At 34.6% G+C, this 17,124-nt stretch overlaps 3 protein-coding genes across 5 annotated transcripts; 1 reads left to right on the forward strand and 2 right to left on the reverse strand.

Annotated features, from left to right (window-relative positions):
- Nucleotides 1-1,847: 1,847 nt before the first annotated feature.
- LOC101739212 (structure-specific endonuclease subunit SLX4) lies at nt 1,848-9,014 on the reverse strand. 3 transcript variants are annotated; one of them, XM_062676808.1, is made up of 6 exons: nt 8,996-9,014; nt 8,126-8,375; nt 5,008-7,882; nt 3,823-4,079; nt 2,821-2,973; nt 1,848-2,000 (listed from the first exon to the last, which is right to left on the reverse strand). In XM_062676808.1, exons 3-6 carry the CDS (start codon nt 6,467-6,469, stop codon nt 1,926-1,928), a joined length of 1,947 nt encoding a protein of 648 aa, XP_062532792.1. In that variant the 5' UTR covers nt 6,470-7,882; nt 8,126-8,375; nt 8,996-9,014; the 3' UTR covers nt 1,848-1,925. The 3 variants fall into 3 exon arrangements, with proteins under 3 accessions (XP_062532792.1, XP_004923479.2, XP_062532791.1); XM_004923422.5 differs by lacking the exon at nt 8,996-9,014 and having other exon boundaries at nt 5,008-7,283; nt 7,685-7,882; nt 8,126-8,476; XM_062676807.1 differs by lacking the exons at nt 1,848-2,000; nt 8,996-9,014 and having other exon boundaries at nt 2,820-2,942; nt 5,008-7,283; nt 7,685-7,882; nt 8,126-8,476.
- Nucleotides 8,616-13,462, forward strand: LOC101746834 (uncharacterized). Its single transcript, XM_004923393.5, has 6 exons — nt 8,616-8,892; nt 9,080-9,399; nt 9,770-9,959; nt 10,580-10,857; nt 11,571-11,654; nt 13,314-13,462. Exons 1-6 carry the CDS (start codon nt 8,795-8,797, stop codon nt 13,385-13,387), a joined length of 1,044 nt encoding a protein of 347 aa, XP_004923450.1. The 5' UTR covers nt 8,616-8,794; the 3' UTR covers nt 13,388-13,462.
- LOC733014 (juvenile hormone esterase binding protein) lies at nt 13,410-16,613 on the reverse strand. Its single transcript, NM_001047009.1, is given in 4 exon segments — nt 13,410-13,653; nt 14,206-14,324; nt 15,137-15,301; nt 16,232-16,613. Coding segments are annotated over 4 exon segments (732 nt in total). The 5' UTR covers nt 16,541-16,613; the 3' UTR covers nt 13,410-13,514.
- Nucleotides 16,614-17,124: the final 511 nt, after the last annotated feature.

Raw genomic sequence — 17,124 nt, forward strand, 5'->3', positions numbered from 1 at the left:
ATCTAAATTATGCTGAGTCATAAGTAGTTCCGCTTCGTTCTTATTAGGGGCGAGGCCGTTAATGTTCCACGTAGCTATTCTTAATGAAGTCATTTTGAGATCTTATTAATGAGTTTATTTATGAGCATCATTAATGTGCTCATTTGTTGTAGGATGAGGTCGTATTTCTCTGTTTGTTTGAGAAGTAATTGTTCTATTGGTGAAGAGACCGGTGGCTGCAAATCAGGAGAGTCATCAGTCTGTTGTGTGCTGTTAGATCTTATGGCTTCCGCATATGTGTTGTGTATTTGGGTTCTTTGTCTTGGGTATGCAGTCTTAAATTGCTCCCCTTTAGTGGATGGTGGATTTTCAAGGATCTTTCTTTTATTTGTTGGCGGCTTCATCCTTCGTGCAAGGATTTCTCTGTATACCTCGCATCCTTTATAGTTGGCTGGATGTGGTCCACTACAGAGCGCACAAAGCGCAGGTGTATTACGGTCTTTTTTATCGCAATCGGAGGTCTTATGGGATTGGCCGCATTTAACACAACGAGGAGGTCGCATACAGTAATTCTTAGAGTGCCCGTATTGCTGGCATCTGTGACACTGGATTATAGACCTTCTTTTCCTCGGGTCTTCGATAACAACAGACTGATGGTATATAAATTTAAGGTCTTTAGCAGCTTTATTGTTTGGGCCGGGCAAGAGATTCACGAAAAAGGTGGAAGTAGGCTTCTTTTCGGGGCCGAATTTCGCATTAATTATTTCTCCCTTAACAATATTTCCGGTGGCTTCTATTTCTTCTTTGATAATGTCAATGGGTGTAGAAGGGTGTAAGTTCCGTATGACAATTCTGAGGCATCTTTCATCCTTTCGATTGAAAGTGTGGCCTATTAGCCCCTTTTCTCTCACTAGGGTAAGGATTCTTTTATACACATCCATGTTAACACAGTTCATCCTTAGTTGGTTTCGATTAGTGATCTTGAATGTGAACTCTGTCACGTCCGCGACAGTTTCTAGCATTTCAGTAAGTTTGTTAATGTCGTCGACCCCATATAGAATAATTGGGGGCGGTTTACTTGTTTTTTTAACCGTAGTAGTTTCAGAGTCTTCGTCTGTTAGATCAATTTGAAGACCACTAAATTTATTTGAGGTTATCACAGATTCTGGGACTGGACCGTAAGATGTTTTCTTTCTTTTGACACCTCTGCTTACAGGAACTCTTTGCCATGGTGGTGGGCATGTGGTATCTCTTAGCGTTTCGGCAGAGTCCTCAGAGCTTTGACTACATTTTTCTTTAGCAGACGCCTGGTTCGAAAGACTTCCTAGGGACGAACTTCTTGGCCGATTTAAAAAGAGGCTAGGATGGAATGCCTGCTGAACTAACTTCTTTTGACCAGTAGCATTTACTGGCATAGAAGCCTGGGTTGCCACTTCTATGCCGTCTTCGGTAGCAGATTTCACACCCTCCGGCCCGGGTACCAGAGGGCGCCGGGGGTTAGCCGGGGCGCATGACAAATCACACTCATTACTCTGACTTTCCATATTTTTATAAAGGGGTTGGGAGAAATACTAATGATACTTTCCCAAGGTACCATCGCCACTCTTATTGAGGGAATTTAGTCCTCATGGTTTGTGGTTACCATTATTCAGGTTAATTAACCGCCGCCTGTAGCTCGGCGTTGTTGCTCATTTTGCACCACCCGGAGGGCACGTGTAGGGAGGGTCTAGGAAAAGATGGTAATCCTACGGACGCGAGCAACATCTACCCCCCAAGATTATATTTGAAATTAAAATTATTGATATATATTTTAAATAAGCCGAGTTAAACACTAATCAGGAAGTTAGAATAATCAGATAAAAGTCATGTTTAGTTAAAATACTCTATATTTACATTCACATGATGAACAAATTGCATTTCGTCATTCTTCTTCATGTTACTTGACATTAGTGTCTTGAACTCTTGGCGTTATCACTCGTCTTCACTGTTATACATCTCTTATCCAGAAACTTGAGAAGATCCTGAAATTAAGAACAACAATAGAAGTGTTTTATTGCAAACTAGCGGCCCTCTCCGGCTCCGCTCGGGTCTTTAACAAAAATTTCAACGATATTTGACGTTGTTTTATTTAAAAAATAAAAGAACACTTATTGCGGGATGAATGGCAAAGTTTATTGTCGGAGGCCAAAACCCACTTCGGGGTCATAGCGCCAACTCAGTAGTAGTAGTAGTAGTAGTAGTAGTAGTAGTATTGCGGCATAACTATAATATTTAGGCATATGCTGTCGCGACACTTTTTGTAAATAATAAAGTGTTCTACAAAGTCTTAGTACATTCTTTTATTCTATCATCAATAGTTTTCGCAGCACACGCGATGTAAAGAATATTTTAGGTAATTTTTTTACACCTTGCGTTACATTATTGGAGTTTTAGTAAGGATCCCTAATTTTTTCAAAACAGCCTATGTTACTCGGGAATAGTGTAGTTAACAAACAGTGAAAGTGAAAGAATTTTGCAGATCGCTTCAGTAGTTTCGGAGCCTATTCAATACAAACAAACAAACAAATCATTTTTTTTATTGCTTAGATGGGTGGACGAGCTCACAGCCCACCTGGTAAGTGGTTACTGGAGCCCATAGACATCTACAACGTAAATGCGCCACCCACCTTGAGATATAAGTTCTAAGGTCTCAGTATGGTTACAACGGCTGCCCCACCCTTCAAACCGAAACGCATTACTGCTTCACGGCAGAAATAGGCAGGGCGGTGGTTACCTACCCGCGCGGACTCACAAGAGGTCCTACCACCAGTAATGTTACATAACAGTGTAACATAAACTCACCTTGGGATCATATCTGTGACCGTAGCCGGCTAATTCTTTGTGAATAACATCTATATTGACCGGGTCGTATTTCAGAATCGCCTCCCGAAGTCCGTTACGACACGACACGTAGTTGTGGAATGCTATGTGCAGAGGGAGTCTGCATGAGTGCACCTGGAATATTACTATTGATTTACTTGGGGCCTGACAAAACTCTTCACCTTAATACTAATTAAAACTCAATATAATTCTTACGACACTTAAAGTAAGTTTTTACTTAAGCTTTTTTTTTCCTACCTATTCTAGTAACCTCGTGGGGTTATTCTAGATTCACCGAGCTAGTAAGTGAGCTCATGGGGCTCAAACCTGACGACGTTGCTAGCACTGGCCCTAGCAAGAGCAATGCTTCGCAGAATCTACTACCGGATCAGAAACGCAACCCACTGAGAAGATCCGGCGAGAAACTCAGTGGGCTGTGTCTGTGGGTTAATTTACTCGCCGAGCCCTTTGTCGCAAGCGACGGGTTCGATGAGAACGATGACCGGTTTCTTCAGTTGTACGCTTCGTAGTTTCTTTTCACCTTCATATCATCCACTTCCTTTTTTTTTGTCGACTATTTCTAGAATTTTCTACGACATTCCCATTAGTACTAGCGCAGTGGTCGGCAACTTTGGCAACCTTGTCAACCAAAAGAGCCAAATATACCAACAGGTCCTACCACCAGTAAAGGCAAAATAAGTAATATTCCGGTACCTGAACTAAACATTTTGCGGAAGAGCCGTAGTTAAGAAGTCAGAGTCGCGGGTGGCCGACCATTGGCCAAGCGAGTTGTTTTAGTATCGGTTTTCCTATTTGACGACAGATGGCGCTACCCGTACTGACAACAAGTTTAACGCGACGACTTTTAAAAAAACCAAGTAACCTCATCCAAGGGCTTTTTAACTAATTAAACCGTATTAAATACTAATATCACAATGTATCGCTTAAGGCTGGAAATTTAATCAGCATTAAAATGAAATGCACCTTTGCTCTTTCCTTTTTTTGAAACATCCAATCGTCGGAGTGACATTCCACTTCTCTTATCACGGGCGTTTCATTCGTAACTTCATAGCAATCCTCTATATTCACATTGTGCTTGATGGGAGAATCCTTCTTGGCACTTCTTATTGCTTTCGGGCTATTTCTCTTGCGTTTTTTCGATGGTGATGCTATTACGTCAACTGGCATCTCTTCGACCAAAGGATGAGTTTGGTTGTAGAGATGGGTCAAGAGTTGTACGGCTGAAATTTTAAAAGATAAGAGGTTATGAAGTTCAGCTTACTTTTTTTTCCTACCAAGCTGATAGCCTTGAGAGGCTATATCAGCAAGTAGGTGAGCTCATGGGGCTCAAACCTGACGACGTTGCTAACACTAGCCCTAGCAAGAGAAGGGCTTCGTAGAATCTAGCACCGGATCGGAAACGCGATCCACTGAGAATATCCGGCGAGAAACTCAGTGGGCTGTGTCTTTACTATTTACAACTTTAGCAAACGGTCTTGTGTTGATTTAAATTTGAATTTTGATTGTTTTATATTCATTTTTATTTTATTGAAATTTATTTTATAGACAAAATGCCCTGGGATTAAGCGGTTACTGAAGTCCATGGCCAGAACTATACGAATGTCGTCCGTCTTGAGACATGAGGACAAGTCTCAATACTATTTTTTTTTATTGCTTAGTTGGGTCGACGAGCTCACAGCCCACCTGGTATTAAGTGGTTACTGGAGCCCATAGGCATCTACAACGTAAATGCGCCACCCATCTTGAAGTATAAGTTCTAAGGTCTCAGTATAGTTACAACGGCTACCCCACCCTTCAAACCGAAACGCAATACTGCTGGTACTGGTATGGTATATTCCGACCACCAAACCTTCATATATTTGGATGTTTGATTTTTACTACATGATGTTATACCTACAACCTATGTACCTTTCAACCGGCAATAACTTTAACCTATGCTAGAGAGAGAGCACTTCATCAGACCTTGATTTAATTAATAAGTTCTGATGGCTCAAGTAGCTGTAGCATTGTTTGTAACATTGATGTTAGTTGCTCCACTAAAAAAAATACAAGTGCAGAAGTTTTAGATACCACAGTGTATCAAAATATAGCACGGAATCAATGTTTTTAAATTAGATTTTTTTTAATATTGTACTATTATGTAATCACCTCTTTTCCTCTTCAAGGGTTTTAATCCGTACTTATTTAATTCCCTGTTTCTCTCTGGACTGGTCATTGATGCATAATCTTGCATCGGAGTTACTTCGTCCAATTTTATTATGAAATCATTATTTTTTGGTGTTTCTGTTCTAAAAATATTTTTTTCTCTTGAAGGAGTTACGCTATTTGAACTCAATACTTCATTTTGTAAATTAATTGCAGAAGTATATTCATTATCATTAAATTCCACATCATCTTTCTGCTTATCGGCTGTTTCACTTTCAAATGATTCTTGATTTTGAACTTTTTTATCTAGATATGTTAGTTTGGCTTTATCAGAATTCTCAAATCTAGATTTATTCAATGAATAATCCAATTCATTGTCATGTATTTCAAATATTTCAGACTTTTGACTAAGTTCAACATCCTGAATTTCAATAGGGTCTATTTTTGAGGAATTTTCATTTGATGAATAAACTGTATGTTTTCCACTTTGAATTTCATCATAATCTATAGAAATATTGTCCATTTTACCAAGTGCACTCAAACATAGATTTGGAGATTCCCTGTCAGAGCCATTGGGTGAATTTGAGGATTGTGTTAAATCGATTTCTTCTTCACAATCTTTTACAATTTCTTTAAATACCTCTGCATTTTCGTTTTCTATAGAATCATTTAAAGTATGATTTTTTGAATAATTTTCATGTTCAGTATTGTTTTTTGCTTTTTTTAAATCTATATCATCAGTATCATTTAGCAATTCAGGGCTCTGAGTTAGATCGATTTCTTCATTACCATTATCTAAATTTCGACTTTCAATATTGTTACTTGCTTCTGAATATTGAAAAGGCACTTCAATAGTCACATTTTCTTTGCTGTCATGATCATGAATAAAATCATCAAATAAACTTTCTCTTTTAGCAGAAATTACTTTGTCTTGTGTGAGATCTAATACTTCTTTTGTTTCAAACCTTTTATTGGACAGAGTTCTAGTATATTCATCAACATCTATAACATCAATATCCAGATTATTTTTACTATTTCTTGGCATACTAGGCTTTTCTAAATCATCTTCTGTGTGGTTTTCTTCTAATATGATATTAATATGGTCAACAGTTAAATCAATTTTACTTACAACAGTTTTTGAACTTGACACACATTCAGTCATGTCCATAAAATCATCGGACCTCCTTCTAGTTATATTTTTATTTTCCATGATTGCGCTTTTCGATGTAATTTGAGATACATGATTCAAGCATTCTGTTAAATCCATACTAATATGTTTCTCTTGTGATATAAGTTGAGCATGTCGACTATTATCCATTAACAAAGATTCATCATCAAATATGTCTGGCGAATAACATCTGTGTCGAGTTACACTTTCTATAACAATATTATCTTCTGGTTTATTGTTACTCCTTTTCTCTTCATCTCCTGAATATTTTGGAGCATTGTTTGTTTTAAAAACCATGATTTCAGTTCGTCTTTTGAATGTACCACTTAATAAATCGTCTAATTCACTCTGACTGCAATCTATATCACTAAAGCTGATAAAATTATTGGCAATTCTGGGGCTAACTGGCCTCCCTGGTATTTCAGTCCAGTCTCTTAATAAATTAAATGCACTTGTAGATTTTTCTAATAAGTTTTCTACATAAAATATACCATTATCCTTTATATGTTCATATGAAACATTAGTTGCTAGATTATATAAATGACTATTACTAATATTAGATTCTATTTTGTGATCTATACGGTCAATATCTTCTAATAATACACAAGAATATTTCTCAGATATGTTTTGTTGTTTCTCTATATCTGAAAGAGAAATCAGTTTATACTGTTTTCTATTTTTCCTGATTTTTTTTGATGTTGTTATTTTAATTTCTGGTACAACAAAACCATATTCCTGTAATGTTGCATGTATTTTTTTAGTTCTTTCTTGGGAATTTCGAAAATTCTGTGGATTTACATCTGAAGATTCAGCTTGAAGAGACTTTGATAAAGCTACTGCCAACTGCAACTGTTCTGAATCTACATCAATACCTGTCTTCTCGCAAACATTATTAAATTCTTTACTAAACTCAATTAACTCATTATTCTTTCTTTTTAAAGAAGTCCTTATGTCTTTCTGCTTGCAGATTCTTTTTCCATTATTTCTCTGTTTCCTGGCAGGCTTTATAATTTTAGGGCAGGTAATGATTCTCTTAGTTTCTTTAAAATCTTCAAGACTCTCATCTGCTGCTCTCGTGAAATATTTACTTATCACATTCTTGTCTTTAGTGCTGGCAACAAATAAAACAATTTGTGTAGTTTAATAGTTTATTATCATATGTACATACTGTATTTTAATGATTCTGATATTCTCAAACAATGAATACACGGTGTGACAGAAATCTCTGAGAACAAAATGTTAACAATATTTTGTTAATTTTTTTAATTGATTTAATTCATTTAATGATTCTTAATACAGATAAATTTTATTTATGACTTTCTAATATTTTACAAAATTGGTAGATTAATTCCTGAACAATCATTTACTATCATTCTCTTCTTAGAGATGGCTTGAACTAAATTATCTAATCATTCGCAGCATTCACTGTTCTGTTATAAATAAAATAATTCACATTTTACTGTAAATATTCATATCATTGAATAGAGACTTGTTTTTTTATAAGCACATTACCTATTATTACTACTATCACACATTCTCTATTTATCCGGCCTATCGGGGCGCTCATATCCATCTATTAGGGCACGTATCTGATCACCAGTTCTATTTGGTAGGCCGCTGGCTATCAATAATCTCCTTTCCACCTCTTCTATGGGATCCTCATATAATTTTTCTGCAGCTCGACGAAGATTCTGTGTTATGCTCGCATTACTAAAAGTTTAAGATAACTTTTAATGGTAAATACTGTGTTCGCGACATGTTGTACACGGACTTAATTCTTTCCATAAATTGTTCTCACTTAATTATTCTAAGTTTTATTTTAATAATTATAGAAAAAAGGGACGGCTTGAATGGACAGAACCAGAATTTTATGGAAATATTGTTGAGGTTCAGAATTTAAAATAAACATAACCTCAAAATTGTTACTGTACAATTATTTTAGAGAAAACTTACTGAAAATAAAAGCCACATCCTGCTCCTATTAATAAGCTACCGATAGCAATTGCACTACCAAATTTTCCTGCAGGAGTTCCTGATATTTTTCTTGGCTTCCACTTTGACGTATCAATTCCGATAGCCATTTTGGGCGTTTCGTTTTAAATTAATTTTACCTTCAAGGTTTTGGCATTAAAAACTAAAAAGTTCTTCGTTCGTCTCTTCAGGTTTAATGTGTAATAACGGTGGTTTAATAGCCGTTTCGAATCTGTGAAAGCGAACAAATGTGGGAAATTGAAAAAAAGCCGCTGGGCGTAACTTCTTTGAATCATCCAAAAAGTTCACTGCAAAGCTCTCAGTAAATGACCACCATTTTACTGAGATTTTCATAATCTCATCCCATATCATCTCATCTCATTTCATATGATGTCATTGAATTTTATATTATCATTTTTCATATAATAAAGTATATAAAAGATTACGTTGTATGGTATGTGATACCTTTGCCTTTCCAATTAGAAAAATGAAATTACTACTACTTGAAAACAAAACATTCCAACCTATGAAATAATAATAATAAAAGTAATTTTTATTCTTCGAAAACAAATATTTATTTACATGTATCTAACGTAAATATAGGATCATCTGAACAAATCGTATGTGCTTGAAATTAGTTAAACTCTAAATATGTCATTACTTCAAAAGCTAGCGTATAACGACTATAAAAAGGCAAAAGATTTTACAGTACATCAATGTGAAACAATCGCTAACTTAGCGAAACTGAAGTGAGTAATTTAAAGAAAATATATAAATGTAATAAATACAACTGATTACATCTCGTCATCATGGTCTAATTTATTAAATTATTAATTTTACACTAGTACATACCAGACATCGTCCTACCTAATACCGAAACGTTTATATGACAGTCACAGCTAGTAATTAAATTAATATTTTTTCATGTATGTTTAGCACAACGTTTACAAATGTAGAGTGCCCAGGAGAGCATTTACTGAGAAAATTAGATCTAAGTGGCTGTTCTGTGTCACAATACAAAGTATTGCTCAGTGCCTTGAGGAAATATCGACCGCATTCGAAGATAGCTGTTTTAATTGCAAATAACTTATATACACATCTATCAAAACTCGCCACTCCCTCTGTAGACTGTGACTCTTTATCCCTGCATTTGAAAAGTTTGGGATTTATTGTTGTGACCGTAAAGAATACACACGCAAGCCATCTAAAGGATATTGTTGGAAGAATATCTCATGTCATACCGCCTGATTCGTATTGTAAGTGATTAAATAATTTGAAAATATTTAATATACAGAATTCAATTTAAATATGATTAATGTTGTCTTAATTTCACCTATAGAGACAAAAAATTAAATATAAATTTATTAGTTGGTTTCATTAATAATTTTCAATTTATATTTTTATTATAGTGTAAGCATATAATATTATAATTTTTACTTTACAATTAATATTTTTAGTGCAGTGTGGATTTTGTTTCAAGTAATAATTTATTTTAGGAAATATTTGAATTAAATGTTTTAAGCTGATGGTGTGACAAATAATGCTGTAGAAATATTTTCCAATCTGAAATGGCTGTTTGATAGATTTTGTATAAAAATTGACAGTTTCATATTTGTATTGTTCTAGGTTTTATATTTTATGCTGGTCATGGCTGCCAAATAGGTAACACAAAGTGCATGCTAGGCATTGATTGTCCCACAGAAAATATACAGAATGAACATTGTATGACCGAAAATAACATGCTGAAACAATTTGAAAGATGTAATTTAGATTTATGTGTATTTATTTTGGACATGTGTAGAATCAATCTTGACAGGTATGCAAATTTCAATGATTTTAAACTTTTGAAAACTAAACACACTTCACAACTCGGGTTTCTGATGTAATTCTTTTAAGTAGAGAGACTGGAGTGGTTTTTGTAATATCCTTCCACACACCGGCAAATCACATTAGCAATATTTTGTGACTATAGTCAATATCATTAAATATTATTCTAATATAAATCTAGTTTGATAACATGTCATATGAATTTTGGAGTACCTTAGAAGAGGATTTATTCTAAGTCCCTACAATGACAATTTTGTCCCATGTTTTTTTTTTCAATTGCTTTGATGGGGGGACGAGCTCCTAGTGTTATTACCGGAACCCATAGACATCTACAACGTAAATACCACCATCTACCTTGATATATGAGTTATAAAATCGAAAGCTGAAACGCATTACTGCTTCGTGGTAGAAATAGGCTGGGTGGTGGTACCTACCTGTGTGGAAAACATAAAGATGATATCATGTGAGGTAGTTAAGATTTAAAGGTTTAAACCTAGATTTTTTATAGCATTTGTCCGTCAGATGATCTAATTTTGACCTCTGAGAAAAGAAAGAAAAAAGTACTTACATGTACAGGTAAAGCTTGCTAAAATCAATACACTTTTTCAGAGAAACAAATCCTGATATATCAAATTCAATTGTTTTTACTGAAGATTACATTGTCCACAAAAATCTACTGATAAGTTATTCAACGCAATCATCGCAATCAGCTTATGAAGTGCTCGAAATTGAGTGCTCAACTACTATTAATTTTGATGAAACGTACGAGCTAAAGACTGGTGACACAGACCGTATTGTGCCTGGAGCCAGTCAGTATGTGAAAGCTTTGTGCAATAGGATTGGAGAGGATTGTGATGTCAGTAGTCTTCTAGATAGAGTGCATGGTGGTAAGTATGGCTTAACATCGATTTTCGGAACAAATTCCTAAACACAATTTATTTTATTACTTAAATGGGTAGGACGAGCTCACAGCCCACCTGATGTTAAGTGGTTACTGGAGCCCATAGACATCTAGAACGAAATGCGCCACCCACCTTGAGATATAAGTTCTAAGGTCTCAGTATAGTTACAACAGCTACCTCACCCTTCAAACCGAAATGCATTACTGCTTCACGGTAGAAATAAGCAGGGTGGTGGTACCTACCCGTGCGGACTCACAAGAGGTCCTACCACTTAGTAGGAGTTGACTGATAAAAAAGTCATGCAAGAAGAAAACGTCTCTGCATGCGATTTTCTCTCTGTCTATTTCCATTATGTATCTGTGAGTGTTTTTATACAGACTATACCTAATGCAATATTGTATAGACATTTTTCAATTATTGAATATTTTTCTCGACTTTTTTGTTAATAGGGATCATCTCTGTCAGGGGTGACGCCCCAAATTTTTTTATAATAATATTCAGTTGGTATTTTTCAATCAGGGCCTCTATTGAGCATCCTTGAGTATTGTGAGTCCAGCATGACCGTTTGACTTTTTCTTCTGCGAAGTAGCCCTGCGTTCCATTGTAAAAATGGGACAAAACAAATGAGACAAACCTCATGTTTCCAGGTAGGTAGGTGGCGGCATTATTAATATACATTAAGAATGTTTTCCTTGCAGATGTCGAAAATTCACTTCGGAAACAAAAACCAATAAAAGTACAATGCGGTGTTGAAAAACGCCAACTGAACGACGTTCCGAATTGTAAGTAACTTCCATTTTTTATTTGATTTTGACGGTAGACTTTCTTACAACTGGTTTGGTTTTCAAACTGTGATATCGTTTAGACTCAAGATTAGGCAGCGGCATTCACAAACTTTGATCGAGTTTCTTCCCTCAAATAAATAAATCGCAAAAGAGAATCCCATTCTCACGGACCGTTTGGAACCTCTGGGTCTGCGGAGGGACTTCGGTTCCCTCTGTATTTTGTACCGTATGTTCCATTGGGAGTGCTCTGAAGAATTGTTCGAGATGATACCGGCATCTCGTTTTTACCATCGCACCGCCCGCCACTGGAGTAGAGTTCATCCATACTACCTGGAGCCACTGCGGTCATCCACAGTGCGTTTCCAGAAGTCTTTTTTGCCACGTATCATCCGGCTATGGAATGAACTCCCCTCCACGGTGTTTCCCGAGCGCTATGACATGTCCTTCTTCAAATGAGGCTTGTGGAGAGTATTAAGCGGTAGGCAGCGGCTTGGCTCTGCCCCTGGCATTGCTGAAGTCCATGGGCGACGGTAACCACTCATCATTAGGTGGGCCGTATGCTCGTCTGCCGACAAGGACAATAAAAAAAAAAGAATAACACCTACTGTGAATCCCTCAAAAATGTTTGTGTTATTGTTCGTTTTACTCATTAAATATATTCATCTAATACTTTAATTGGTGGAAAAAAGGCAATTTTCGTATTTAAGAAGTTCCTAAATTTAGATTTGAAAAGAAACCAAACCATATGGTAGGAAGAGATAAGGGGCTATGTGCTTTATGATAGGTTACATAGTTTTAAGCGGTCGCTGGAAACTCACCCCGATCATCGTTTTCGAACCGAACCCGTCGCTTGCGACGAAGGGCTCGGTGAGTAAATTAACCCATAAACACAGCCCACTGAGTAAATTTACCCACAAACACAGCCCACTGAGTTCATTTACCCACAGACACAGACCACTTGAGTTTCTCGCCAGATCTTTTCAGTGGGTCGCGTTTCCGATCCGGTGGTAGATTCTGCAAAGCATGGTTCTTGCTAGGATTCGTGTTAGCAACATCGTCAGGTTTGAGCCCCGTGAGCTCACCTACTAGTTAAGGTTACACTGATATAATCTCCCTAGACCATCATACAGATTAGGTAGAAAAAAAAATTAAAAAAAAAATGAAACTCACCAACACCAGTCATAAGAAACTGAACACTTCAAAAGGTCTTAAAACGCAACTGACTTTCTCTTACACATCTTAAATTAATACGTGAAGCAAAAACTTTGTATCCCTTTTTACGAAAAAGTATGAAATTTTCCACACTTATATAGAATATAGAGAAGAAGTGCATAAAAGATACATTAAATCAATAAATAAAACATTACACACACTACATACCATGTATTTGACGTACACACGCATGCATACTATTTATTGTCAAACTTTTGTTCTTGACGTCTGTGGTAAAATTGAGAATAGATTAAAAAAATATTGTTTGTCTTATTAATATTTTTTTATAGTGTAGCCTTGGCGAAATTTGTGATTATAGAAGTATAAAATACAATTATAATAGTGTATAAACTTATTATACAATTCCAATTAATTATAGTCGAATTTCGACTACTGCAGGACCTCTAGTTTATAATTAATCTAATATAGTTTACAATGTTACAGGTGAACCGATTACATTAATCAACAAATTGAAGGAGTCGATAAAAGATTATACAAACTACTGTGATGTTTTCTGAATATTCAAATAAAGAACAGATTATTGTGACAAGAATATAATTCTTATTTAAATACAACTTTTTTTATAACAACAATTATTTTTGTATTTATTTTTAAAAATCCAGTTATCAGTCTATAATACAATTTTTACATTTTCTTAATAAGCATATGAGGCTGAAAATGATTAACAATGTTAACCCACCAACTGTCTTCAACTCCTTTAGTGAACTCTCTGATAAATCTGTAGTTCAAAATGAATATGTTATCCTGGTACTGGGGTTGAGCTCTGCAAAGACAAGACATATTAAACTCAATTTGATATCTATGCCTTCATGTTTATGATATCACTATTTTAAATAATTATAAAAAGAGTCTCTAAGTTATTCTTAGATATCTTATATGATGATGGCAGTGTGGTGGTACCTACCTGTGCGGACTCGCAAGAGGTCCTGCCACCAGTAAAAATCTCTCATAAGCACTAAGATCTGCACTGTAATGAGAACTTATTTTTTTTTATACCCAGTAATATATAATGTATTACAAAGGTAGTAAATGACTAATCGAGATTCTTTTTCACAATTTAAATTAATTATTGTTTATTTTTCATAAAACACAGCTTATGATAGAATTTCAAAGATAAAACAAGACTGCAGGTAAAACAGCAGTTACAGATAAAATAAGAAATTTGATAGACTATTGAATTAAAAATTTACTAAATTTCTTATGGAAAGCATGCACAAATGCTTGGTTATCATTTAGAATTTGTTATGAAATAAATATGATAATTTTAAAATGCCAAGATCCTCAGTGTGTGAACTTGTTTAAAAAAAGTAGTTACCCTAAAGTTATTGGAGGCATGTCACCGCTTTCCTTCATATTTTTCAGCCCTCTTAACACATGATAACACATTGTGATTTCAACCCAACGCTTATCCGAATCATCAAAAATTACTCCAACCTGAAATTAAAACAAGTTTGATAGTTATATTTATGTTCTATTGTATGGGCTCTGAAATGTTTTGGAGATATTAATGTGGTTTGCAGTTCATGGGAATATCAATTCTACTATACTATATATATATAGACTAGATATTTAAGATTGCACAAGACTTGAACAAAATATTAGTGAATTATATATACAGCACTTATAAATATTAGTGAGTTATATATACAGCACTCTTATTTTTCTTTACCCCTGAATATGAGTATACAAAATTTTGTGATGATTAGTTAATGAATTGAAACCATAATAAACTTTCACTTTTGTATTTATAATGTAATAAGTACATATTGATTTAGATAATTCATTATAGGGAATTGTATGTCACCTATATTTTTAGGCAAAGGTTGTTTTATTTAAACCAGGATATTTTATTATCTGAACAGAAGTACTGAACAAAGACTACTACAAGCTAGTATTATATTAAGCAGTTGCAGACCCACTGAATAATTGAACTTGCTCTTATTGGATTTTTATATGAACATTATAAAAATGTAAGACATGTAATAAAAATAGAATTGAAAAAAAGCAAGAGATTGCTAATAATTACTAGTAATAAGGTCTTGTGTGACTTCACAGCTGCATACTGCCTTATTCTGCCACTAGGCAGTAATGCATTCCAGTTTGAAGTTTAGACATCAGGTGAAGATGGATGAAAGCATTTATATATTAATGACTTTGATAACAACAGGGGACCATGAGCTCGTTCACTTGTTGCTATAATAAAAATATTTAAAATACAGTAAGATATTATTAGTGAAAAGAATTACTTGATAAGGAAATGCATAAAATATATCTTCTTTTTCTATGGCTAACAATTGCCGCTGGGACACAGAAAGTTGAGACACAGCAGTCTTCAGTGCATTAATAGCATCTTTATCCACCAAACCCTCTAGAGTTTTGAAATCACTGTTTTGTAGTGCTCCTGAAACAATCTAACAAGAAAAATTAGTTACCTGTTCTAAAAAAAGTGGTCTAAATTCATACTCAACATATTATTGTGATTTTTTAATGTTGGAGATTGTTGATGGATAAGATGCTTAGTGTATTGGTTTATTAGTATGGTGATTCAAAGCAATTGTCTATTTATAATATATTTTATTCTATCTATTGTCTATATTGTATAAATTTTACTCATAAAAATGGCAATATTTTTTTTACTGTCATTAGGGTATGTCATTATGATCTTGCATAGGTAAGCACCACAATGCTGTCTTGTGCTTCTAAAAATTATCTGTTATAGTTTGAAAGGTAAGAGAGTTGTTATACAAGACAGTTAGAATTTATGCCTTATGTATCAAAATCAGGGGTAGTATTCAAATGCCATTTCCATTAGTAGCCACTTGACATCAAGTCAGTTGAGAGTTACCCATTTAATGCATGGTACATTTGATTTCACAAACATACTTACTGAGTAAGACATTTATGTTTTTTTAAATAGATGTCATCAATCCAAGTTATTTATATTTTTAACTTTTAATTTTTTTTATTGCTTAGATGGGTGGACGAGCTCACAGCCCACCTGGTGTTAAGTGGTTACTAGAGCCCATAGACATCTACGACGTAAATGCGCCGCCCACCTTGAGATATCAGTTTTAGGGTCTCAGTATAGTTACAATGGCTGCCCCGCCTTTCAAGCCGAAACGCATTACTGCTTCATGGCAGAAATAGGCAGAGTGGTGGTACCTACCCGCGCGGACTTACAAGAGGTCCTACACCAGTAAAAAACTACTCTCCAAATAGAACTTTTTTTTAATCGGCAATTTGCCATTACTAAGATTGGTATTTACCAATATTACGTACATAAATTGTAATATACCTAGTTTATAGTACAAATTTAAAGTTATATCATATAATAACGTTACCTGAACTGCATGTTTGGAAGCTTCAATGAACTCGTTCAGACTAAATTCTTGATCAAAATACGGTCTTATAATAAAATTTGAAAACATCCAATTCTTTACGTATTTTATGAATGAAGGCCACATTATCGGCGGGAATTCCATCAATTGAGGCAACTTCCGTGTTTCCGTTCCTTGTTCGGAATATTTTCGATATTGTATAATAGGACATTTTGAGGTTATTGCTATTTGTTTTTGTACATTATTATAAGCGATTTTATCGCATAGCCGTAACGATTGCCTCGTTAAAACATGCCTTAATACTAAATTCATATTTCGCAAATAATTATCAAAATATTATTCAATCTAAATAAAAAAGGTATTCTTTAAACCAAAACAATCTCACAACATTCGAATTAGGGATGAGGATTCGAGATCGATTAATCGAAGAGTCGATTTCTCGAGCCAGAAAATCGATTTTTTTTAAAATCGATATGTAGTTCTGAATTGATTCAGTGAATCGATATTTCACTCTTGAAAATTGACATTCGATTTTTTCAGTTTTGGTAAAAACCATAAAATTATTTTCAATAAGTATTTAAATAAATTTTTCAACCAATAAATTATCAGGGGCCATATTTTTGCGATAATTCGATACTCAGTTAACTTTACACTTATTTTGATTTCATCTATTTTAATACTTATTAATAATAATATAATAATATATATTATTATATAATATAAAATATATAATATAGAGGATAGAGGATTAGTTGAATGTACCCGTAATATTACGGTGTTGTCGGTTAAAGAGTTAATGGCTCAAAAATTCACTAGAAGCTGAATTATCTATTTTCTTCACTTTTTCATAAAACAAATACATTTAGAAAATAAATGTCTTCTTTCAAACCTGACCT

Source organism: Bombyx mori, chromosome 28 (assembly GCF_030269925.1).
Source record: "Bombyx mori chromosome 28, ASM3026992v2".
Taxonomy (NCBI): domain Eukaryota; kingdom Metazoa; phylum Arthropoda; class Insecta; order Lepidoptera; family Bombycidae; genus Bombyx; species Bombyx mori.